Source organism: Lacerta agilis, chromosome 13, assembly GCF_009819535.1.
Source record: "Lacerta agilis isolate rLacAgi1 chromosome 13, rLacAgi1.pri, whole genome shotgun sequence".
NCBI lineage: Eukaryota > Metazoa > Chordata > Lepidosauria > Squamata > Lacertidae > Lacerta > Lacerta agilis.
In genome coordinates, this window is record NC_046324.1 from 35,792,614 (window position 1) to 35,818,782 (window position 26,169).

Here is a 26,169-nt window from a genome sequence, read left to right on the forward strand (position 1 = left end):
ATGCTGCTTAACATCTACACAAAGCCATTGGGAGCAGCCATTAGGAGATTTAGGGTCAGGTAACATCAGCGCAGTGGTGTCACCCAGCTCAATTTCTCTCTAACACCAGAATCAGGAGAGGCTGTGCAAGCCATGGACCAGTGTGTGGACTCTGTGGTGGGAAGGATGAAGGTCAACAAACTGAGTCTGAAACCTGGCAATACAGAAGTGCTGTGGATGAGAGGTTCCAAAGTCCAGATAATAGGTCAATTGCCTGCTTTGGACAGTTATACTCCCCATGTAGTCTAGGGTACTTTTGGATCCATCTCTGTCACACAAAGCCCATGTTACCTCAGTGACTACAAGTGCCTTTTACCAACATTGGCAGGTAAGACAGCTGTGATAATTTCTGGGCCAGGATAGACTGACCACTGTTGTCCATATACTGGTGATCTCCTGAATGCATTACTGAATTGCACTTTATGTGCAGCTACCCCTGAGGTTGGCCCAGAACCTGCCACATGTGCAAAATGCATTTACTTGATGGCTCCCTGGAACAAAATACTGCCATCATGTTACACTGGCTGCCAATCAGACTAAGTTCAAAGTGCTGGAACTGGCATACAAAGGCCAATACAGCTGATACCTAAATATACCATTTCATTGGATGATCCTTTCCATACAATGTAGAGATTTGGCATTTAGTGTAGTGATGACTACACTTTGCAACTTCCTTTTGCTATATATCAGACATCATCTCGATTATCTTTTCAGCACCTATTAAAGGCCTTCCTTTTCCAACAAAAGATTCTTATCTAAGTCAGTATCTATACTGGATTTGAAAATAATAATAATAATAATAATAATAATAATAATAATAATAATATCTTTATTACGGTCCAGAGACCCAACAATTCATTATAAAACGGTACAACGATTTGAAATTGTTTTATCTATGTTTCTATTGTTCTGTGATGCTTTATGGGAAGCGATTCATAAATGAAAAAATGAAAATAAAATAAAAAGGTTGTCATTTGGTAGAATCTGCCATAGTCACCATCAGGCATGCTGTAAGGCACTACTGTCCAAGTTCAAGTAGCCTGTGATCTATGATCCAATATCAAAAATGGGCAGTGATCTACCACCCAGAGATGGATGCAGGGCGGGCAGGCACTGGCTGCTTCCCCCGAGGGGGCAGGGATGGGCGACAGGGGTGGGTGTAGGGTGGGCGGGTGCCCAGCTCTCTCTCCCCCACCCCAAACAGCTCCCCCCTCCCTCCCCAACCAGTGCATGATCTCTCTCTCTCAATCTCTCTCCCCGCCCCTCAAACCAGCTGGGCTGTGGAGCTGTCCTGGGCGACACTTCTCCTATCTCCCCCAAACCAGTGTGCGATCTCTCTCTCTTTTTCTCCCCTCACAGCAGATGTGGATCCTAATACAGTGGTATCTCTGGTTACAAACTTAATTCGTTCCGGATGTCTGTTCTTAACCTGAAACCATTCTTAACCTGAGGTACCACTTTAGCTAATAGGGCATCCTGCTGCCATCGGCGCGCAATTTCTGTTCTCATCCTGAGGTAAAGTTCTTAACCCAAGGTACTACTTCCGGGTTAGCGGAGTCTGTAACCCGAAGTGTTTGAAACCCGAGGTGTTTGTAACCCAAGGTACCACTGTATGGCTGCCCTCCCTCCCTCCTTCCCTCCCCCCCATCAAAGGGGGCTGCGCAGCTGATGTGGATCCCGATAGTGCCCGCCCTCCCTCCTTCCTGTCAAAGGGAGCCTTTCCACGCGGCTCCTCCTTGCACCTTCCTCTGTCTCTGGCAGCCACCACCTTCCCAGATCAGGAAAGCCACTCTAAGCCCACCTCCCCTCTTCCAGCAGCATTGCGCAGACCTCTCCCCAGCTCCCTTGCGCCTCCCTCCATCTCCCCATGCACTGCTCAGGGTTGCATCGCTGTGGAGACTGGCAGCGGCATCAGCTTTTGCTGCTGCTGCCTCTGAGGTTGCAGAGAAAGGGCCTGCGATCGACCAGAAACAACCTCGCAGTTGACTTGGGGCTCGCAATCGACGTGTTGTACATGGCTGCTGTAAGGTATGCATGTGCACACCTACAGAACTCAGGGAGAGCAGTAGATGAAGAGCCAGTACAGATACCTTTTTTATTATAATCTGCCTTTCTTTAAAAAAAATGAAGGAAAAGAAAGTTCATTGCAGCTAATAACTGGCAGTTAGAGCAATAATAATAATAAAATCACAGAAACAATAAAGCTGCTGCAGTAAAAGTAGTTAGCCATCACCAAAAGCTAACTCTTCAACATTCAACAAAGGCTAAGCAGTGAAGAGTTTCTTTGGGCACTCTACAGCAGGGGTCGTCAAACTATGGCCCCCGGGCCAGATCAGGCCCGCCAGGGTCCTAAATCCAGCCCGCCCTGCTGCTGGCTCTCCAGCTTCTGGCTTGCTGCCACTACCTCCTCTGCCACCGCCACTACCAGCAACAAGCTAGTGCACATGGTGGTGAGTGCTAAAGACACAGCCAGGCCATGGCGCTGAAAAGGGGGACAAGAAGACACACTGAGAGAACCCGCTGTGCGCAAGGGGGAGTGCGCTCCCCACAAGCCAGGCAGCGAGCAGATTGCTGCGGGGACCTGAGGTCAGATGTGGAGATGGCAAAGCAGGAAACGTCAGCGGCAGGAGGCATTACGTACGGGCGGGCGGCTCAGGCGGTAGGCAGCACCGCCGCTATCCTTCCCGTCTCACAAGCTGCACAGCCCCCACCCAGCATGCGTGCCTCACCACTTCCTGCCTTGCCTTTGCAACCCGCCACTGTTGGAGGAGTTCGGATTGTTGTCAAGAAAAGCTCAGTCTCTCTCTCTCTCTCTCTCTCTCTCTCTCTCTCTCTCTCTCCCCACACCTGTGCCAGTCTACTCATGTGAGGCAGCCCTTTTTGCAAGTTTCCCCATCCATTTTTATGGCGGGTGTGCGGGTGTGTGTGAGGAGAATGAAGCTCCATGTCTTGGTAGCCTTTGCAAGTTTTAACTTCTTCTGGAAGGGATTGGGTCTCTCCATGGAGAGATCTCTGAAGGGCTGCAGGTTGGTGAGGGCAGGCAGGTGCCACCCAGCGCTACCATTTTAATCTCTGGGGTGGCGGAAGAAGCCGGGGTGGGAGGTGAGGTGGGGTGGGGTGGAACTGTCTATTTCCAGCGCCTGCAAGTTCCAAAGCAGAGAAGCCTTTTGAAACACACACCACTTTGCTTTCTGTGGCTCTGCTCATGAACAGCCAATGGTCATTGTGCACAGTAATAGAACTGTAGAGCAGTGTTTTTCAACCACTGTTCCGCGGCACACTAGTGTGCCGCGAGATGTTGCCTGGTGTGCCGTGGGAAAAATTGAAAAATTACTTTATATATAGTCAATATAGGCACAGAGTTAAATTTTTTAACATTTTCTAATGGTGGTGTGCCTCGTGATTTTTTTCATGAAACAAGTGTGCCTTTGCCCAAAAAAGGTTGAAAAACACTGCTGTAGAGGTCCTGTGCTTTTACTGGGGTCCTTTACTGGGGTCCTGAAGACCACAGTCTGTGTCAAGTACCCATGGGAGTGGCCAGGGGGTGCAGGGTGGGCAGCTGCTCTTCCCCAATCAAGTAAATAAATAGAAATACTTAACTAACTGACCAATTGCACCACAGATATCTCAGTTCTGCCCCCCAAAAAACATAAAGCCTGTCCCCCAATAAATCCTGGCTATGCGCACGCATGCAAGTACCTACAGATCACTTTTTGAGCTGTTAAGTTTGTGTTCCAAGCCATACATCCACAGAGCAAACTGTTCAGAATTAAAAGGACCACATGCCATTCCCAGAGGTATGTCCTCTTGGCACAGCTGAGGTACTTTATTTTGCATTTGGACTCAATATGGTTGTGGAGGTGTGTCCTCATGAGCTGCAGATCATTCTAGGGAAGAGTTCAGGTCAGAGGATGAGGTGTAGAAGCAGCAGCAAATGGAAACATCACTGTTCCCTTGGGCTCATCTTCCTTAATGGGAGTCTAATGGGATGCTTACTTTGGTGACTGCCTCCTGAGGGTGTTCATAAAACCAGTTATTCTTGCCCTCCATGTCTTTTGTTCTTTGTACTGATAAAGGGGAATTGGGATCCAGGGCCATGACAGGTTACAGTCTTCTGGCTCTACACAGTATTTGGGTGTCTTGGAACATTGTTTCTGATTGAATTATGTTGTTTAACATTTAAAAAACCTGCAGCTGCACATGCCCTCAAGATACTCTTAGAAATCTGTACAATTTGAATCTAAAATTTAACCTGCTATTCTTAACAAATGGTTCAGTTAGTTGCATAAATGACTTAAGTAGGTTTTAATAGTTCTTCTAGGACTTGGGCACACATGTGGCTTCAGTCTGAGCCAGCAAGCCTGTCACCCAATCACAGCTGTAGTGTGAGAACACAAACACTTGGGGGTTGTTGTTGTTGTTCAGTCGTTCAGTCGTGTCCGACTCTTCGTGACCCCATGGACCAGAGCACGCCAGGCACGCCTATCCTTCACTGCCTCTCGCAGTTTGGCCAAACTCATGTTAGTAGCTTCGAGAACACTGTCCAACCATCTCATCCTCTGTCGTCCCCTTCTCCTTGTGCCCTCCATCTTTCCCAACATCAGGGTCTTTTCCAGGGAGTCTTCTCTTCTCATGAGGTGGCCAAAGTACTGGAGCCTCAACTGCAGGATCTGTCCTTGGGGGTAATTGATGCTAAATCCATAGCAATTTACACCTCATTAGAGAGGTGTGAACTTACTCCTAGCTACCTGCCTAATTGAATTTCAGAGAGATTAGGATGCTTGTTCTTCTTTGCCTATATGTTGTGATGTGGCTAAATTAGTGGACTGCAGCTTGAAATCATGATTCAGCTTATGGTCCTGATTCAGCAAGACCAGGCTAATTCCTGAATAGACAAGAAAATCTTCCTGCTGAGCATTGCTCATTTCCAATTTGTTCTTTGCTTCTGTTTCTTTTTCTTCTGATCTGGTTCTGCAATATTACCATGCCTTGTTTGTTCAGCCCCAGGTTAATCTATTCTCTGATTGTTCTCATTCAGTTTCTAAAGGGATCTGTCTTTATTAACTCATGCTTCTTGAACTTTATGGCTCTTGATTTTTTCCTTGGCATGGAGTATACATAGTACATAATAGCTAGTGTGATAGCTTTAGAGGCTGAATCACCCGGTTCTTTCTATTTGTGTAACTCTTGAACCAGGTTTAGATTCTTCCTTCCTAGTTTGGTGACCAGAAGCAAAATGGTAATCCTTAGGTTAAGACTTGTGGTTTCATGTAAATGGCAATGCAGAAATGGGGACCAGACATCACAGTAAGCATAACACAGATGGGACTCGTGCTGAGTATTGAGATAAAATTCTGAGGCACTTCACATGACCCCATCTTTGGTGCATGGCTTGTGTGAATAGGCTGTTAACAGCCCCTTAACAAGAGAGGTCAGTTTTTAAAAGTCAGTGTAAATCACATGGCAGCGAAATGTTCTACATCAGCACCTGCTAATAGAGAACACTTACAACTGTGTGGGGCTTCCATACTGACATAGATAATGCTTAATGTTTGTATGACACTTTCAAGTGTTCAGACTGTTTCACATGCATTATCTTGTTGTGATCATTGCAACAACCCTATAAAATCAGTGCTGTTATCACTCATATTGTATATGTGGGGACTGAGGCTGAGAAAGAATGGCTTGCCTAATGCCACTTTATTATTTAATTAACAAAATGAATATACCTTTAAATTTATGACAGCAACCTATGAGTGGTTTACTCAAGCTGGAATTTCCTGATTCACAGCTCAATCTCTTAGCCACTACACTGTACCTTGAGGCATCAAGATAGACTCTTAGCTATTAAGGTAAAGGTAAAGGACCCCTGGACAGTTAAGTCCAGTCAAAGGAGACTATGAGGTGTGGTGCTCATTTTGCTTTTCAGGCCGAGTGGGCTGACATTTGTCCACAGACAGTTTTCCGGGTCATGTGACCTGCATGACTAAACTGCTGCTGGTGCATGAAGGAAGCCAGGCCACACGGAAACACCATTTACCTTCCCACCACAATGGTATGCTTTTAAACTTGGGGGATCACTATGCACATGCTGTTGTGTCCCAGTCATGTTGTTAGAGAACCACCAAGTGTTTCCACACTCTAGAACAGGCGGCAGAATTCAGAAGATCTCAGGTTCAATTTAGTGCCTCTCCAGTTAAAGCAGCAGATAGAAGGTGATGTGGAAGATCTCTGCCTAAGTGGAGAACAATATTGGGCTTGGTGTACCAATAGTCTGATCTGGTATAAGGCCAGCTCCATACTGTATGTATCAGATCAAATGTTAAGATTTGAATATTACAGTGGTACCTCGTGTTACAGATGCTTCAGGTTACAGACGCTTCAGGTTACAGACTCCGCTAACCCAGAAATAGTACCTCGGGTTAAGAACTTTGCTTCAGGATGAGAACAGAAATTGTGCGGTGGTGGCAGCGGGAGGCCCCATTAGCTAAAGTGATACCTCAGGTTAAGAACAGTGTAGATGCTATATATCACTCCTAAGCTTATTTTTATTGTTTTAGGATGGTTCATGGAGTTAGAACATTCCCTACCATGCTTCTAATAGGCATATTCTCAAGGGCTAATTTCTGGCCATTTTCTGTTGCGCTTACAGATAATCACACAACTGAACAGCACACATGGCATACTTTTTCATGGCATGTTATCAGAAATGAGCCCTCCAGATATAGATGTGATATAGATGTGTATCCACCCTTTATTTAACAATGGAACAAATGTTTCACATGTCCAGACTTGCCCCATTTGCATATGATCACATCAATAACAATACCAGATGGTGATGAACACTACTACCCTGATTAATATGCTTGGTGCTGTCAAAGCACTTGGACCTGACCTCCAGTTACTGAGCTATCCTATTTTAGGCAAGAAACTGCTGAAAACCTAAGTTCCCTCACAAATTTTCACTCCTCTCAACCTAGGTGCAAAAGAATTAGCTTTTCTTACAGCACAGCCTCACCCTCATTTGTAGAGAGACATGCTAATCTTCACAGCCTATCCCATGAGAATGCCTGGCAGGAGCCAATCTCCCTTAGTTTCTGAGCTCTTAAGAAAGCAACATAATAAAAGCTAAAATAGTTGATATAATTCTGCTGCCCACAATGTCTCAGATAAAATCAAAGTGACTGAGTGAGTCAGTAAGGGTGCTATTAACACCCTCTGTGGGGCTGTCTTTGTAAATATTAATTGCCAGAGTTGGCTCTTGTTCAGCCTGTGCTTCATCAGCATTGTGCTGAATCAAGGTTGTTTCACATTAACTGTAATTTATTGATGCACTGGACATCCCCAAAAACCACTTCAGCACCTACATTTCTTAGTTCATTCCAGCCAGCTCAACAGATGGTTGGGCGATACAAATCTGTCTGGAGCTTTATAAATTGAGTCTGGATTCATGTAAGACAATCAGCCCAAAAGAGGCACAAATCAAACTGCATCCATTCAGCTTATATTTCACCACATCAGAATGGCTGTATTACAGATCAGTCATCATTCATGATGGATCATATGTTAATTCACATTAATTCAGGAAGGCAAAAGATGCTGAGACATACCAGTTTATTATTCTGACCTGTGGTTTCATAAGCAAGAACTGTACACATCTGTCAAAGCAACACTATTTTAAGGTCTTGATTGGGTGACTCAAGCAGCAGGGTACAGGCTCCTTTCTCCCTGTGCCAATGGGGTAGCTTTCAAGCAAATGTTACTGTGGGTCTGAACTCCAGATGGCTGGAGAAGATACTGCAGCTGTCAGCCCAGCAGGATCAGGTGACCTGAGTAACCAGCAGAGTCTTAGCTAGCCCTATATAATTCATCTGGTTCCTAGGTTTGGGCAATGTGTAGGCCAAGCTGCTCACAGACTGGTTGAAAAAAAGTAAAGGTAAAGCACCCCTGGTCAGTTAAGTCCAGTCAAAGGCGACTATGGGGTGCGGCGCTCATCTCGCTTCAGGCCAAGGCAGCCGGCGTTTGTCCACAAACAGCTTTCTGGGTCATATGACCAGCATGACCAAACTGCTTCTGGCACAACAGAACACCGTGACGGAAGCCAGAGTACACAGAAATGCCGTTTACCTTCCTGCCGCAGTCATACCTATTTATCTATTTGCACTAGTGTGCTTTCAAACTGCTAGGTTGACAGGAGGTGGGACAGAGCAATGGGAGCTCACCTCGTTGCGCGGATTCGAACCACGACCTTCCAGTCGGCAAGCCCAAGAGGCTAAGTGGTTTAGACCACAGCGCCACCCATGTCCCTAGACTGGTTGAATTCCTGCCTAAATCTCTACCGAACTACTACTGTTTTGCCTACCTTAAGGCAGCCAGCACTGACAGCTATTTTAGTCAGTGTTTTGATTTGTGAGGAGGGATATTCATAGTTTGGAGGGCAAGGGATAGACTTAAGCATAATATATGCATGGTTTAGATATTTGTGGTTTTAAAACTAGAGTTGAATCAATAAAGATCACTTTTCTCTGCATGTGCCAAATTTTCCATTCAGAGTTTTTTTCCCTGTTATGTGAATTATGTCAGCTTGAAGCCTTGACTTGTGTCCTTACACAATTCTTCCATGTTACAATTTAAAACAAATCTAATTAAGACAAAAAAGTAATTGTTCACAGCTTAGATTTATTGGAGTTTAAATGTTTCCCCTTTTTGTCAGCTTGTTATAGCAGCCTCATTTGAACCATGGCTAAGCATGATTGAGCAAACACAGTGAAAATCATAGCCACTTCACTACTTCCCTGGACCTGCTGCTGCTATGCTTCCAGGAGCGAAACCATTCTTTGGCAATGTTACATGTGAATCCAGAGTCATGGTTTGTTGGCTAGATCTTGTGGTTTGTTTGGAGCAAAATAAAGGTTACAAGCCCAGGTTCACACATACTGCACACACACGGCTTAGCTGCTGTTAGTGTGGCAGCAGCAGCAGCAGCAGCAGCAGAAGAAGAAGGGTTTGGATTTGATATCCTGCTTTATCACTACCCGAAGGAGTCTCAAAGTGGATAACATTCTCCTTCCCTTTCCTCCCCCACAACAAACACTCTGTGAGGTGAGTGGGGCTGAGAGACTTCAAAGAAGTGTGACTACCCCAAGGTCACCCAGCATCTGCATGTGGAGGAGCGGAGACGCGAACCCGGTTCCCCAGATTATGAGCCTACCGCTCTTGACCACTACACCACACTGGCTCTCAGGCCAGGAAAGGAATGCAATGACCACAATTTTTGCTCTGTGCTCCTACATACTTGCTTGTTCATACCAAACCTTAGCTTGGCTTAGCATTATGTGCAAATCAGACCATTGTGCGTGGCTCTGGATTGGCCACCCTCTCCTTGTATTTCTAGACATTAAATATTCATCTGTCTTTTTCTTTTTGTTCATCAGGTCTTCCTCACCTAAAATGACACAGCAAATGAGAGACCCACAGCTAGCCCAGTCTAGGAAGCAACCAGGACCCTCATCACCAAATGCTGCTAAGAGGCTCTACCGGAACCTTTCTGGGAAATTCAGAGTTAACTACATGTCATTTGATGAAGGGAGCATAGCAGGGAGGAGTGAAAAGGATAAGCTCCGCAAATCCTATCCCGTGAGTACATTGCTCTAACAACTGAAGAGCTTGTGGGTTTTTAGATTTTGTATGTCCTGTTAGAAGAACAACTTCTACCCCATCCATACCATGGTTGCTGAAAGACTACCTGGCTGATTTGGTGTTCCTTGCCACAATGTGGCAATAGCTTTGGATTTTGGCTGCCTACCTACCCACTGCTGTGTCATGAACTTTGAATGCATAGTGCAGCTGGTGTAAAGAAAAGGAGGCAAGTGGACTGCTGGACTTTGATAGGAACTTTAGAGGTGTCAAATATCTTCCTGCCTCTGAGCTCTTGCAACCCACATTTACCCTGTCTCATTAGAGGTGTTATAGATATGGTAAATTTGGCTTGAGCTGCAGTGGGAAAGCAAAGTGTTGTCTTCTTCTCTTGGTCACTGCACTAATCCACCCTCGTTTCAATTTTATCTTGCTACTGTAGTGAAAGCAATTGAGTAGAGAAGACTGTGAAATGAGTGGCATACTTACATTTGTATGACTCTGTTCCTTTCTGCAGTTTCAAGGCAATGCTGCACTCTTTGAGGCTGTTGAGCTGCAGGACCTTGATAAGGTGCAGGAGCTGCTCAAGCAGTTTAGCCTAGAGGAGCTGGATCTTAACACCCCAAACAGTGAGGGTCTTCTGCCACTGGATATTGCCATCATGACCAACAATGCACCCATCGCCAAGACACTGTTGCTGGCTGGAGCCAAAGAAAGCCCTCACTGTAAGTCAACAGTCAATGGCCCTATCCTATGACCCAATTTGTCCTTTCCCAGGAACTCTGCTTAAGAAACTCTGGCCACTTGGGTTTCTTGATATCATGAGCAATGGGAATTCTACTCTCTTTTGGTGAAATGTGGAAAATGAAAAGCATCTGAAACGAGTTAGCTGCAAAAGAGAGAACCTATAGGACCAAGGAACAAGGGTTTCTGATGCCTAGTGTGCTCCTGTGTCTTTCACAGCTGGATGACATGTTCCCTCAGTACAGGAAAAATCACATTGCTAGATTTTTCTGTGTCATGCCTAAAGTACAGTAGCATTTTCTTGAAACATGATGGTACAAATGAAAGCTATAGCTTAAATGTTCGAGAGCAACATATCATCCTAGAAGCTGTAGTTATCAATCTGACTTGGTGTTATGAAGGATGCCAAGAATGAATACCAAAGGGGGTTGGCACTGGCACAACCATAAAGAGTCACATCATCCTTGTGGCATGTTCCTAAGAGATTATTTGAGCTGATTTGCACACAATAAGAAATGGGGCTGCAGGATAGAATCAAGCTGAGCTGCTTGTACTGTTTGAATCCTCACCCGAGGGATACCAAAATTTACTCTCCAGAGTGTTACCTTGGAAGAGAACAGCTTTGCTGCAAGAAGCATTAATGCTGCCTGATCAGGTGAAGTGAATAGAATGATGAGAAGGGAGTTCACCTCATTTCAGATGACTAGCTAATAGCAACAGGAAAATCTTCATCTGCTAGTTATTTGCAGATAGTCTGTCTCATGAATAAGCTGACAGTTCTGGTATTAGGGTCAGGAACAGATTGCCCTTTCTTCAAATGAAGGGATTTCTGTGAATGGCGAGCAGAAGGGGAGTGACTTTGAATAAGTGTTTATTAGTACTCTTTCCCTGGAGATTGGGGGGGGGGGTATTCTCTCACAAGTTTGTGTTCTCTCTGACTCTGTCTCTCTTACACATACACACACAAAAATAGGTTGCGCTAGATGCAGCCACTGGGGTCTCTTCTTGCTGGGTGGCCCACACAGAAAGTAGCCACAGGCCTAGCTGGCACTGTGTGTAATAATGGAGTTCAGTGAAAGGAGATAGAAAAGATGTGTGTATTTCTTTGCTGCCTATCCATAGGAGTCAGGCAAACCAAGAGATCCCCGTGAATAAAGTATATGCACTCTGATCCTCAATGGGGGTCTTCTCCTCTTGTTCTTAACATATCTAGACTGAGGAAAGGGAAATACCTCACACAGATTGTGCTCCAGCTGTGAGTTTGTGCATATGTTACTTTTTAAACAGTAATGACAAAAGCTGGATGAAGTAATAGACCAGGCCATCCCATTTAATGGTAATAAATTGTCCCTAGTACAAGCGGTGAGCAGTGATATCCAGCAATAGTTTGCTGGGGTCCCTTGCCACTTCTGCCACCCTGGTACATTGCTGCCTACTGAAGGCACCACCAGTGGGACAGGTAAATTGGTATGTTGGGTGCTGGTAGGGGTGTGGGTGCAAGCAGATTTGGAACCCTGTGCTTGTGGGAAACATAAAGTCAGACCCATTCCAATATTCTGACAGATTGAGAATATTTTCATATTTTAGTCATGAAGTCATCATGATAACTAATATGAATAGAGATATGCAAATGTGAATGCTGTTAATCCAGGTTTAAAAGCAGAAACCCATTTTTAAATACAGTATGTTTTAGTCAATGTAGGTTTTTCATTCAATGTAAGAAATGCAAAAAAACAAAAAAACAACTTGTTTTGGTAATGCTTAAGGCTCATTCTGGCAGTGAAGGGCAGAATGCTCATCCTTTAATTACCTTTCCCTCTAAATACTGGAAATGCAAAGAGGATCATAGTTGCCATTTTCCAACAGGTTTCTGGGGTCTTCCAGGATATGTTAGCTCCTACTAAATTAAAATACCTTAAATAAATAAATAAAACACTAGAAGCAGAATTTCAGAATTCAGTTCTAGCTTGCTATGGAAAGACATGCTTTGAACTGGTGGGTGCATCCTGCTGTGTAGCAAGGCTATGCTGGCTACAAGACAGGATTTCTGCTCCCTGATAAGCAGCAGATTCTGGGGGAAGGGAAAGCTGGGATTCCTTTGAGCTTGGCCTTTAAATCTGCATTTAAGAGGAGCCAGAATCACAAATTTGCAGAAGCAGTTGTGGAGAAGCAACTTTGTGGTTTTATCTAACAGCTCAAACTCCAGTTGCACCAACCATTTATCCCATAAATGAGGATCAAGCTGTGCTTCTTCAGCTTGAGGGATTGCTTAGCATGGGAGGTTTTCTGAGGGTAGAGGCAAAGAGAATCACTTCAGGAATTTTCAGGCAGGTTTATGCCTGGTCATGTATTTTTCCTCCTCTTCTTGTGCAATGTATTAAATGTTTCCTTTTCCCTCTGTTCCCTTTCCAAAGTTGTGAGTCTAGAGAGTCGGTCTTTGCACTTGTCAACACTGGTCCAGGAGGCAGAGCAGCGTGTCAATGACCTTACTGCACAGGTGGTGAATGAGCTACCCAGTGCTGATGGCTCAGAAAAAGAGAAACAGTTAAAAGCATGGGAATGGCGTTATCGGCTATACAAGCGCATGAATGCTGGATTTGAGCATGCTCGTAAGTGTCTGAAATAGCAGCATGCAATGTACCCTGACCCTCTAAGTAGATCAGGGATGGGAACAGTGGGCATGTCACTGCAGGGTTTCAGAGATAGGAAATTGGGTCCTACAATATGTAATTAGTCCAAAACAGAAACGAAGAAATGGCGTTAGGACCTGCCATAATAAACCCCATGTTGTTATCATAACATGGTAAAGTTCTTAATTTAGTGATTCACAGAATCTTGAAGCAATTCACTAGTTAATGAAATCGGTAGGTATGGAGTCCATGCTGGGTGAATGTGGCTTTCCCAGTGCTGTTCTAGTAAACCTGCATTTATAGTGCATTTATAAGAGAAATCTAATTACACCATGGCAGAGGGTGCTTGTAATTAATGAGTTTGTTGTTGTTGTTCAGTCGTTCAGTCGTGTCCGACTCTTCGTGACCCCATGGACCAGAGTACGCCAGGCACGCCTATCCTTCACTGCCTCTCGCAGTTTGGCCAAACTCATGTTAGTAGCTTCAAGAACACTGTCCAACCATCTCATCCTCTGTCGTCCCCTTCTCCTTGTGCCCTCCATCTTTCCCAACATCAGGGTCTTTTCTAGGGATTCTTCTCTTCTCATGAGGTGGCCAAAGTACTGGAGCCTCAACTTCAGGATCTGTCCTTCTAGTGAGTACTCAGGGCTGATTTCTTTGAGAATGGATAGGTTTGATCTTCTTGCAGTCCACGGGACTCTCAAGAGTCTCCTCCAGCACCATAATTCAAAAGCATCAATTCTACGGCGATCAGCCTTCTTTATGGTCCAGCTCTCACTTCCGTACATTACTACTGGGAAAACCATAGCTTTAACTATACGGACTTTTGTCGGCAAGGTGATGTCTTTGCTTTTTAAGATGCTGTCTAGGTTTGTCATTGCTTTTCTCCCAAGAAGCAGGCGTCTTCTGATTTCGTGACTGCTGTCACCATCTGCAGTGATCATGGAACCCAAGAAAGTGAAATCTCTCACTGCCTCCATTTCTTCCCCTTCTATTTGCCAGGAGGTGATGGGACCAGTGGCCATGATCTTAGTTTTTTTGATGTTGAGCTTCAGACCATATTTTGCGCTTTCTTCTTTCACCCTCATTAAAAGGTTCTTCAATTCTTCCTCACTTTCTGCCATCAAGGTAGTATCATCAGCATATCTGAGGTTGTTGATATTTTTTCCGGCAATCTTAATTCCAGTTGGGGATTCATCCAGTCCAGCCTTTCGCATGATGTATTCTGTATATAAGTTAAATAAGCAGGGAGACAATATACAGCCTTGTCGTACTCCTTTCCCAATTTTGAACCAATCAGTTGTTCCATATCCAGTTCTAACTGTAGCTTCTTGTCCCACATAGAGATTTCTCAGGAGGCAAATGAGGTGATCCGGCACTCCCATTTCTTTAAGAACTTGCCATAGTTTGCTGTGGTCGACACAGTCAAATGCTTTTGCATAATCAATGAAGCAGAAGTAGATGTTTTTCTGGAACTCTCTGGCTTTCTCCATAATCCAGCGCATGTTTGCAATTTGGTCTCTGGTTCCTCTGCCCCTTCGAAATCCAGCTTGCACTTCTGGGAGTTCTCGGTCTACATACTGCTTAAGCCTGCCTTGTAGAATTTTAAGCATAACCTTGCTAGCGTGTGAAATGAGTGCAATTGTGCGGTAGTTGGAGCATTCTTTGGCACTGCCCTTCTTTGGGATTGGGATGTAGACTGATCTTCTCCAATCCTCTGGCCACTGCTGAGTTTTCCAAACTTGCTGGCATATTGAGTGCAGCACCTTAACAGCATCCTCTTTTAAAATTTTAAATAGTTCAGCTGGAATATCATCACTTCCACTGGCCTTGTTGTTAGCAAGGCTTTCTAAGGCCCATTTGACTTCACTCTCCAGGATGTCTGGCTCAAGGTCAGCAACCACATTTCCTGGGGTGTATGAGACCTCCATATCTTTCTGGTATAATTCCTCTGTGTATTCTTGCCACCTCTTCTTGATGTCTTCTGCTTCTGTTAGGTCCTTTCCACTTTTGTCCTTAATTGTGGTAATCTTTGTACGAAATGTTCCTTTCATATCTCCAATTTTCTTGAATAAATCTCTGGTTTTTCCCATTCTGTTATTTTCCTCTATTTCTTTGCATTGCTCGTTTAGAAAGGCCCTCTTGTCTCTCCTTGCTATTCTTTGGAAATCTGCATTCAATTTCCTGTATCTTTCACGATCTCCTTCGCATTTTGCTTGTCTTCTCTCCCCCGCTATTTGTAAGGCCTCATTGGTCAGCCACTTTGCTTTCTTGCATTTCTTTTTCATTGGGATAGTTTTCGTTGCTGTCTCCTGTATAATGTTACGAGCCTCCATCCACAGTTCTTCAGGTACTCTATCCACCAAATCTAAATCCTTGAACCTGTTCTTCACTTCAACTGTGTATTCATAAGGAATTTGATTTAGATTGAATCTTACTGGCCCAGTGGTTTTTCCTACTTTCTTCAGTTTAAGCTGGAATTTTGCTATAAGAAGCTGATGATCTGAGCCACAGTCAGCTCCAGGTCTTGTTTTTGCTGAGTGTATAGAGCTTCTCCATCTTTGGCTGCAGAGAATATAATCAATCTGATTTCGATGTTGCCCATCTGGTGATGTCCATGTGTAGAGTCGTCTCTTGTGTTGTTGGAAAAGAGTGTTTGTGATGACCAGCTTGTTCTCTTGACAGAACTCTATTAGCCTTTGCCCTGCTTCATTTTGATCTCCAAGGCCAAACTTGCCAGTTGTTCCTTTTATCTCTTGACTTCCTACTTTAGCATTCCAATCCCCTATAATGAGAAGAACATCCTTCTTTGGTGTCATTTCTATAAGGTGTTGTAAGTCTTCATAGAATTGATCAATTTCGGTTTCTTCAGCACTGGTAGTTGGTGCATAAACTTGGATTACTGTGATGTTAAAAGGACTGCCTTGGATTCGTATCGAGATCATTCTATCATTTTTGAAGTTGCATCCCAGTACAGCTTTCGCCACTCTTTTGTTGACTATGAGGGCCACTCCATTTCTTTTACGGGATTCCTGCCCACAGTAGTAGATATGATAGTCATCCGAACTGAATTCGCCCATTCCTGTCCATTTTAGTTCACTGATGCCTAGGATGTCAATGTTTATTCTTGCCATCTCATTTTTTACCACATCCAGCTTACCAAGGTTCATGGTTCTTACATTCCAGGTTCCTATGCAATACTTTTCTTTACAGCATTGGACTTTCCTTTCGCTACATTAAACTCAATTAATGAGTTTAGTAGAACATATTCAGATGGCCCAAATATCAGTGGCTGCTGCAAATAAAAGCAACCTTTTGCCACCTTTCTAGCCCATTTGATATTTCAGAAGCATTAATTTCTTAGCTCAGATATAATTATCATAGTGACCCCTAGACTATGGATGCCAATCCAGGTGCTAAGTTTCACAAAAGAAAATGTTTCCCTCACTTTTCTGTATGACAAGTTGACTATTTTTGGTGTCATGTTCTCACTTGTAGCAATGGCTGATTCTTTAGGGTGGGGGAGATAAAAAAATCTTAAGACTCTACAATGTCTTGACTTGCAAAGGGAGGTCTGTCTCTTATGTTTTGTAATGGCTCTTTTAGCTACTGTCATTAGAAGGCAAACTTAGAGGAGTATGATTTGGCTACAGTTGTGGGAGGTGGGGTGCAGCTTGTGGATTTCATTAAGGGTTCCCTACCTATGCCACATAATCTGAGTACTGAACCTAAGGGGGGATTCTTTGGTCTTGCATCTTCTGCTGATTGAACCCATCTCTGTGCATGCAAATTGCCATCATATCTCTTCTCAGAATTTATTTTATTTTATTTTGCAAAGGAAACATACCTTCCTGCCTCGCCTCATAACAGAGTCTGTTCTTGTGATCATTCTGACTGGCAGTTAAGTTGTAAATTAGGCTTATATTGAAGATTTATTCCTTCTACAGAAGCCTTGATACACCAGGATCTGTCCCTCCTTATACCTGTGCTATCTGTTCTCAGGGGTTCCAGATCCACCCATGAATGTTCACCTTTCAGTGGCCAGCAGCACTTCTGTGGATGTTTCCTTCCAGGAGCCCCTAAGTGTCAATTCAGCCATAGTCACCAAATATAAAGGTAAATCCAAAGGATGCTCAGAACTATATTACCCAAGAATTAAACTTACAGGGACCTGTGAATTGATTTTTTTTCTTTTGGAACAATCCTTCTTGACTGGGAATCTGATCCAAGTAAATTCCTGAGGGCCCACTGATTCAGTTCCAAAATTCACATTTTCTGAATTATTTGTTGCCTGTCGTTTTGAGGTGAATAATTTATGGATATACATTGAAGATGTGAAGCTCCAAAGAGAAAAAAAGAATGCATCAGCATAGTTCAGTGGTACTGAACCGTAGTTTACAAAGTCTAAAATCTGCTTACATACAATTATATCACACAACATATATAGTACAACTGCCATAATGACTGGGGGATGGACATCATTTACTGATCCATCTACGCATCCTCCAAGCCTTAATCAGTTACCATTGCCTTTAAAAATAATTAATTATATATTAATTTTATGAAGAGCTTGCGTAACATATAATAAATATTTTTAAAGGCAATTGTAACTTGTTAAGATGTGGCAAGTTATCTTTTTTTCTTTTTGTTTCATGTCTTTTAAGATTTGAAGGTCTGCAGGCAGGGACTGTCCGGTCATAAATCTTTTTACAGTTCCTAGAATACTTTGGGTGCTATATGAATTATGATTATAATAGACCAATCTGATGGATTACATAATCTCAGGCCTAGTTTCAAAAGTTACATTGTCCTAGCCTGTTGGTTGTTGAGAGAGTCTGAAGATTTGTCAAACCAATCTATTTTAAAGGCCCAGGCACCATAACCTATATGGCCTCCCTACCCATCTCCCTGCTTTACTCATGGAACATCGGAAGCTGCTATATATTTAGACTGTACACCAGGCACATTATTATATAGAGCTCAAGGAAGGCTGCTTTGGTGCCCTTGATTGGTTGGTTTTATGATGCTCCTGCACAATGAAATTATCAAAGTGAGGGATGTCCCTGTGGAAATCTTTATGAGCAGGTTGTAGCAAAAATGGGGTGGGGGTAGAAAGGCCACTTAGATGTATAGATTATGAACCTGAGGGCAGGGACTGCCTTACTACTAATCTTTGTAGACTACTGTTTGAGTCTGTTTGGCTAAGGAACAGGGTAAAAATGCTTTCAAATAATTAAAGAAGGTCAGGAATGAAGTGACCGTCTCCCACTGCAGTCCTTCTTCCAGCCTTTGTGAAATACATGACCTTGCTATCAACACATCAGACCTAATGGTGCTGTTGTTGAATGCCAGATGAGCCATAATAAAAATAAATTATTCATATTTCTGGGAGAAAGTGCTGGCCTGGCATGTATGGGCCATTTCAGAAGGCCTTGGGGGACCATCTTTCAAGCCTACTCTGTAGTGGTGTTGGCAATGAAGCAATATTTCTGCTTCCCCATTGCATCCTCAACTTGCTGCCCAATATAGCCCAAGATCTTTCCCATGTTCAGGAACACTTAGATGCCTGCTAAGAGTAGTAGGCTCTTTGAGGATAAAATTGCTTACATCTACAGCAATTTGGATACCACAGTTCTTGAAATACAGTCTGTTCATAATTCCAGAACACTATCTAGTTGAATATTGTTGGATGAATTTTGATTATTGAGGTCCGACACTGATAGGTGCTTGGAAGCGTATCATCTACTATAACTTGCCTAGTTTGCTTTATAGTTTGCTGTTTGCAGAGGGTTGACAGGTTTGTTCCTGGATGTTATAAAGGCCAGCTTGCAAAAGTGGCTCTTCTCAGTCACCTTGAAGAAGGCAGTTGTGTTGTGGCTCCTGGGGGGGGGGAACCCTTCACTGAACCCAGGAAATAACAGCTAGTTGTTTATAGACCATTATTTCAATTTAGTGTCAGGGTGGGATCTGATACAGAAACACCTTTGGTCATCCTGATGGATGATATATGCCAGGAGATAAATCAGGAAAGTATGACCTTGCTGATTCTCCTGGACCTTTCTGTGGTGTTCAGTACCTTTAAACATCTCTTTCTGGACTAACTGTCCAGTATGGGAATGAAGGGCACTGTGCTTCTGTTTGAGTCTAGAAGGCATTTTGATTCGTCTGATCCATTGCATTGTGGGACTCTTCTTTATCCCCTATGCTGTTTTAACGTATACATGAAACCACTGAGTTCATGCCAGGATCTGTGATGAGATGTCATCAGAATGCAGATTATACCCAGCTGTTTATCCTGTTCAGTCACCTCAGGGGAAGCTGTGGAAGTGCTGAGCTGCTGTCTAGGATCAGAAGATGAGTGATGATAAGAGATAAGGCCTTCTCAGTTATAAGCACCACCTCTGGAATTCCCTTCCCTCTGTTTTTCTCTATTTTTATTTGCACAGGCACACAAGAGTTTAAACTGAATTATGGAAGATATGCTTACTGTTTGTTTTCTTTGGTTTATTGTAGTTGTTTAAAAATTATTTTATGTTACTTACTTTAGGACTTCTGCCTAAAGAAAGGCTAAGAGATTACCTAAGTAAATAAATAGTCCAGGGTTTCATGTGGCAGTTCCTGTGTGCAGTTTCATCTCAGTTACTGCCAATCTCTTCATAATTTTGCAAACTGATTTGAAATATTTAGACATTATGAACACACCAAATTTGCATAATTCATGGAGATTACTGACCTTAAGTTTTCTAGTTGTTGAATTTGAAATATTTTCATGCCTTTCTTCTAGTCCATCTCGGTTGGTGGCCACTTGTGACATGAATCAGTCTCACGACTTCTCCAGAATCTGCTATTCTGGAAATTTGGTAGAAAGTGCCTTATACTTCTTCTGCAATGTGAGAAGGAAATATGTGGCTGATTTATGGTAGTGTCTAAATGGTGGTGGTTCTACACTAGGCAAGTTGCTTTTTGCTAAAAGTTTTAGAAAAGTCTTCCCAAGTGCTCACTCAAGTTGAATGTCATAACTCTGTCCCATCTTCAGGCTATTTGGATCCCATAAAAGCATGTCCCATTTTGGCTTCAACACCTGCTCCCTCAACATAGAATTCCCAGCAGTTTAAATCCTTTGTGTCCTGTCATCATAACTTTGGCTTTCAGAAGAATTTTCCTTTACCAGTCTCCACCAAATCCTGCCACTTAATCTACTTTGTCTATTTCCCACCCTCTCTCTGTTGCCTTTGTTTGGTCCATCTGTTGTGCTCTCTCTTTTATCTCTGGGTTCATCAGCTTGACTGTTCATCTTTTGGCCTGCCTTTTTGCCTTTAACTCTTTCTGTTACATCTCCTGTGCTGTGAGATAAAGAGTTGAAGTAACCCTAGCTATGGAGACTTCTCTGCTGCGCTGTGTGCAGCTCCTGCACTGCACATTTGGCAGGGAGTTAAGTCCTTTGAATATGAAAAGGTGTGCCCTGTTGTTGCACTCTCTCTCTTTCTCTCAATTGACACCTTTCCTCCCCGCCCCCCAGCTCTTCCATGCCTTTTTTCTCAATACATTTTTCCAGTATGCACAGCTGGTCCCACTGTAGCCGATTCTTCAGTTTCACAGTCAATCCCCTTACAGCAGCTGTACCATCCCTGGCAGCCTAGCTTTCTAATCTAGCCCTGACTGACTGCCAAGCACTACATCCTTTGCCTTACTGATGAAAGACTCCCAATTACTGATGGAGTGGCTGTGCTTTTCCTTTGTTTGCAGTCGAATGGAGCTGCTCCCCCACCTTCTCCCCACCGCTGGGTGAAGTGGTGATCAACAAGCTGAAAAACCTACATATCACCATCCATGGCCTCCTCTCGGTGAGTAAGTTACCGTCCTGTGTGCTGAGCCACAAGGGTACTTCAGGGAATGACCCCAATTGATCCCTCCACCCCATACTTCTTGTTCTAATTCACCAAAGTGCAAGCTAACTGCAGTGAACCTCTGCCCACCACACAACCAGAATATGAGGGTGTCTGAATGCTTTTCTTAAGTAAAGTGTCCATTTCAGGGATTGGTACTTCTTCACACAACACTGAACTTATTAAGTTAACTGCATGCAAGTAGCCATTTTAAGTTCCCTGAAATGTGTTTGGCCTCTTTTCATGAGTTTTGAGACGTGCTTCTTGTGCAACTATTTTTGCCTGTTGTTGTGAACACATTTGTAATTTCAGGGCTGTTCTTTTGGTACCACTTTCTTCCCTTCTTCTTGCTTCCCCACTCATTTCCCCACACTGGCTATCCATATGATTTTGCAAAGACGTGATAAGGCTGTCAAACAATTAGGAAACATTTAATGCAGACATAATAAAAATAGTATCTTTAGAAAGTAATAATAATAATTTGTTTACAGTTACCATTTCCCCAATAAATGCAGCATGCTAAATGCCAGGAGCAGTTCATAGCTTTCAGCGTATGCATTGCATGGGAAGGAGCAGCCATCCCCAGGCTGAAATCTCAGGGTCTTGCAGTTGAGCTTTAGTCACTAAACCGTGTGATCCATAGTTTTTTCTGTGATTTCCACCCAATGGCACTCCTTCTCACCCCCCACCCGAAGCCAATAAATCTTATACCCCCACCACCTGCAAAGATCAAACTCTCCACCAGCTCCATGGCTAATTGGAGATGAGAATCAGTGACTCCACTCCAACCCTCAAGTGTATGGAGGTCATGGGTTGGCTGGGACCTGCCCCCCACCCCTGCAGTTTTATCTCTCTGGGAACTGCAGGACCCACACTGCCTGTCAGCTGTCCCCTTCCCATTGTGTGGTGGACAGCTTCCAAGAGCTCAAACAGGAGCCAGACTTCTGAACAACAGCAAGTTGTGGGGGAGGCGAGACTGGGAGCTGCAGAGGGATATGATTTTGCAACAAATGGCCTGTAGGCTTGCTCTGCTCCCTTATCCTCCTAAGAAAACTTAGATTATACACAATATAGCCAATGGAAATGTTTGCTTGTGAAGCTAGTTATGTCATATCACTAGGCTGACAATCAGCTGACATGGTTCAATTGGCTGTGGCCCAAAATAAAAGTTGGATTGATTTTGATCATACATTTAATAGGAAAGACATACTCTACATGTGGAACTGAACTGATAGGAACAATCAAGTTGGGGGTTGGGACTCAAGATAATTTGGTACAGACTGAAGGCTGTCTAGACTGCTTTACTGGGCGTGACCAGCAGTCATTCCTATTTTAGGGCAATATTATGCATCCAGGAACTGAATACAGAACAAATATTTTTTTGGCAATGTTATGGGGTAACACTGGATGCAGAAGGGAATTCAGATTTATTTCCTGGGTATGTGCTGGACATCCAGAAAGTTTCTGTGGACTTGGATTAGATCTGAATATGATCTTTGGGTATTTCTAATGCAAGACAACATCATTAAACTCTGCTTCTATCATCACATCACAAATGAGTCCCACTTAAGTAATATGAAATGGGAGGGTTAGTAGAGTTTCCATTTGTGGTAGGAAGGATGTGGAATATGCTGAGTCCTCTTGGCCTGGCACACAGCACAAATATCACGGCAGGGTTTAGAGACTTCTGTGGAGCTGCAGTGCTACCCTGAAGTCCTAATCTGATTTCATTTTTAATCAGATATGATACAGACTACAGCTTGTCTAAATTCAATCAGAAATTAAATCTGCAAAAGCTGAACTTCCAAAATCTGTCAGACTATCTGAGTTATTCTGGAGTTTATCAGCAACTTTAGTCTAAACCCATGACACAGGAGAAGACAGAAAGACTGCAAGATGGTGATGACTTGCACTGCTTCTGCAAGTTCATAGGCCATAGGCAGTATTGCTCCACATCCTCCCTCTTTTTCAATAATGACATATAATGGAGAGCACCTGGTGACTATATTAGTGGAAGGGAAACTGAAACCACCCTTCGCCGTTCTGAGCAACAAGGTTTTCTCTAGTCCATGTGCCTCCTTATTCCTTTCCCTACAGGGTACAGCTTACTACGTCCAAGTATCTGCCTACAACATGAAGGGATGGGGACCTCCGCAAACTTCAGTACCACCCTTTGCTATTCCATCAAGTAAGTGGAAACATCAGGGAGCATCAAACATACACCTCATTGTTCATACCGTAAGGCTAGTTTACTGGTCTTGCTCATGTTTTAGAGCTTAGTGAGCACTCAATGGTATATAACAAAGGGTCCTGTGGCATTCTGAAGACTAAAATAATTATTATGGCACCAACTTTCATGGACTATTCAAAGATAATTTTATGAGAATTGCAATTTTTTTAAAGAAAAAGCAGGGATTGATTTACAAACACACTGTCCCCATTTGAAATATGCCCCATTTGTAATTGACTTACAAACACACTGTCCCCGTTTGAAATGTAACAACAGTGGTGATGGAAGAGAGGTATACCCTGGATATACTGTAAGTCACGCAGCACACAGCACACAAACACCAGAACATAGTGTCTCCAAATTCTGGTTATCTGAAACACCAAAGTCCTACAAATTAACATTCCCCTCAGGGATTCCCATGGCAGCATAAGGAAGCCTTCTGCCATCTCATCTTGCATAGGTATACATACACCTGTGTCCCCTAAAATGTATCAATTTTCCTTCTCCCCTGAGAAAGTGGCAGAAAATGCCCCCATTCACAGGCTCAATGAAGGTGATGTATGATTTTCATCCCAGTGTAACTGGGATGAAATGCACATAATACAGCAAAGCCGAATTGAAGTAAAAGAAAAATCCCAAACTTAATAGTTATATTTCCCCCTGTTTACAATGCAGTTAGAATTCCTGTCACTGAGGCCAAGAAGGATTTCCATCCCTTTAACAACAGCCAACACAAGACAAGGTTTCTGTAAATAATGCTGCTGCTGTTGTGTACAACTTAAAGAGATGTAAATTGTGTCTTTCATGGTCAATCATTCTCTAACACGATGAGACATTCATAGTTAAACAACTGTATGTCATTCTTTCCTCTGCTAATTACACATCTTGCTCCATCAACCAAAGGCAATACCTTTAAGGACAGTCCATGTGGTCCAGGGATGCAAATCCATCATGACCAAATTGGAAGTTAATGGAGCTCAGATCGATGGATTAGGTCCTTTAGCTTTGGGTTGTATAATATAGTATGTAACTATAACATTCCAGCCTGAGTTAGAAAGTAATTTATTCCTTGCTTTCAAATTTTAAAGAAAATATTTCTCCCCTAAATAAAAATAACCAACTTTTGTCACGTAAAAGTGTGCAGCACCTCCCTGGGTGTTTTTAAAGCACCTAAAAATAGCACCAGGCCTCAGCCAAAGTTAACAGAGCTGATCTTTCCATGGAAAACAGCAGCACAGGGGAGTGTATAAACCAATTAATGTAAAGTTAATGTAAAAGGGCTGCTTCCCCCACACTAGCCTGTGCTGCTCAGTAGCTCTGCCACCTCATAACTAAGAAGCACAAGGAAGAGTTTCTATTTATTTATTTGTCTAGGTGAGTTTAACTCTCACCATTAGTATGAAGAAACTTCTGCCCATTTGAAGACCAGCAGCCGACATGTGGCTGCAGAAATACTGAAAAGAGCTACAACAGACCCAACCTTGTTTGTTACTATGATTTGTCATCTCCTCCTACTGGCGGCAGCTGTTAAATTCCATCACCCTTATGAGCAGTTACCACCAGTGGTTACTGCTTTTGGGTTATTGCTTCTGTATTGCATAACATGCACCTCTTAAGACTGAACTCTCATGTAAAGCTATTGGCATTTCTGTGCTAAATAAGAGAAATTGTTATTATGTGAAAGAATCGGCATCTTTAAATCTCAGCATTCATTAAAACAAGAAATACAGTTACAGTACTAGACTTTGGATTTCAGTGATATACTTTAAAACATGTTGGCTTGGTGAAATCCCAGAAGCTGAATACAATTTCCAGTTATCAGGGGATGGGGCTGCAATGCTTCTCATAGCTCCATGCCTAACAGCATGATAATTAATAGAACATAAATAAATATACTGATTTTTCTTTAATTAGTGTGATTTATTCAAAATACATAATATGATTTTCCTTGCTCCAGAACTTGGGGTACTACAGTGCAGAATTTTGATTTCTAAAACAAGGACTACAGTATATGTAACCCTAGTCATACTGCAGATATAGTCTTAAATAGTTATCTTCCATCTTAGCAAAGTCAGGACTTTTTAAACATCAACCTACAGTATGAAACTGGCTGTTAATGTTTTACTGTACATACCCATATTTTTCCTCTGTGTTCTTCCCCTTTCCCCCATTTCCTACAGTCACCTCTTTCTCTTTTTTAATCTTAAACCAATTAAGACCTACTTAGCATGTAACACTAAGCCAAACCATGTCTTAGCATGAACAAGCAAGCATGTGGGTCACCAGTGAGGATTTTATTCCTTCCCCAGTCCTTTCCTTGTTGTGCTACCCAGGGCTAAACCATGGTGTGGCTTAATATTATGTCTAAATCCAGGCTTAAGGTGTCTCGCTCCAGGCAAACTACAAGCTGTAACCAAGGTTTGTTCTTGGTTTACCACTCATGATCTGTCTGGCAGAGACAAACCATGAGCCCAGGTTCAGACATAATGACATGGCTTAGCCCCAGATAGCATGGCAGTTGCATGACAGAGGGATGCAGCCACACTATTTGTGTCAGGAACCCTCATGCTTGCTCATTCATGATTTGGTATTATGTGCAAACCAGGTCTTAAGATCGAAAATGATCATACAAAAGTTGGTAGTGGTGCTATTGCTAGTTTGATCCATTTAGGTAAGGATTGGACCCAGTTGTGGGTCTGACCTGTAAATTGAAAACCACTAAGACTAAGGCTTTCAAATGGTGATGATCTTCATCTCCATTCATCAAGTCTAGCTTTTAGTGTCACTAGATCAATTGTGTTTTGAGCAATGTTTTGTCCATAAAGCTGTTCTGTAGTGTACTATGGGTATGAAACAAGTGTGAGGGGGGGGGGATATTGTAATGGATTGGATCTCCTAACAGCTTCTGCTGCTATTTCTCTATTTATTTTATTTTATTTTATTTTATTTTATTTTATTTTATTTTATTTTATTTTATTTTATTTTATTTTATTATTTTATTTTA

General features: G+C 42.9%; 1 protein-coding gene across 7 annotated transcripts in view; it reads left to right on the forward strand.

The window, feature by feature from the left end:
- The window catches only part of LOC117056348 (ankyrin repeat and fibronectin type-III domain-containing protein 1-like), a 371,686-nt gene that overhangs the window by 323,014 nt on the left and 22,503 nt on the right, over window positions 1–26,169 (forward strand). For 6 of the 7 annotated variants that reach the window (XM_033166582.1, XM_033166581.1, XM_033166585.1 and 3 more), the window contains 6 exons: window positions 9,474–9,675; window positions 10,193–10,400; window positions 12,834–13,028; window positions 17,052–17,165; window positions 20,796–20,893; window positions 23,033–23,123. In XM_033166582.1, coding sequence (XP_033022473.1) covers window positions 9,474–9,675; window positions 10,193–10,400; window positions 12,834–13,028; window positions 17,052–17,165; window positions 20,796–20,893; window positions 23,033–23,123 — 908 coding nt within the window. The remainder of the gene's footprint in view (window positions 1–9,473; window positions 9,676–10,192; window positions 10,401–12,833; window positions 13,029–17,051; window positions 17,166–20,795; window positions 20,894–23,032; window positions 23,124–26,169) is intronic. The other variant, XM_033166584.1, reaches the window with a different exon arrangement.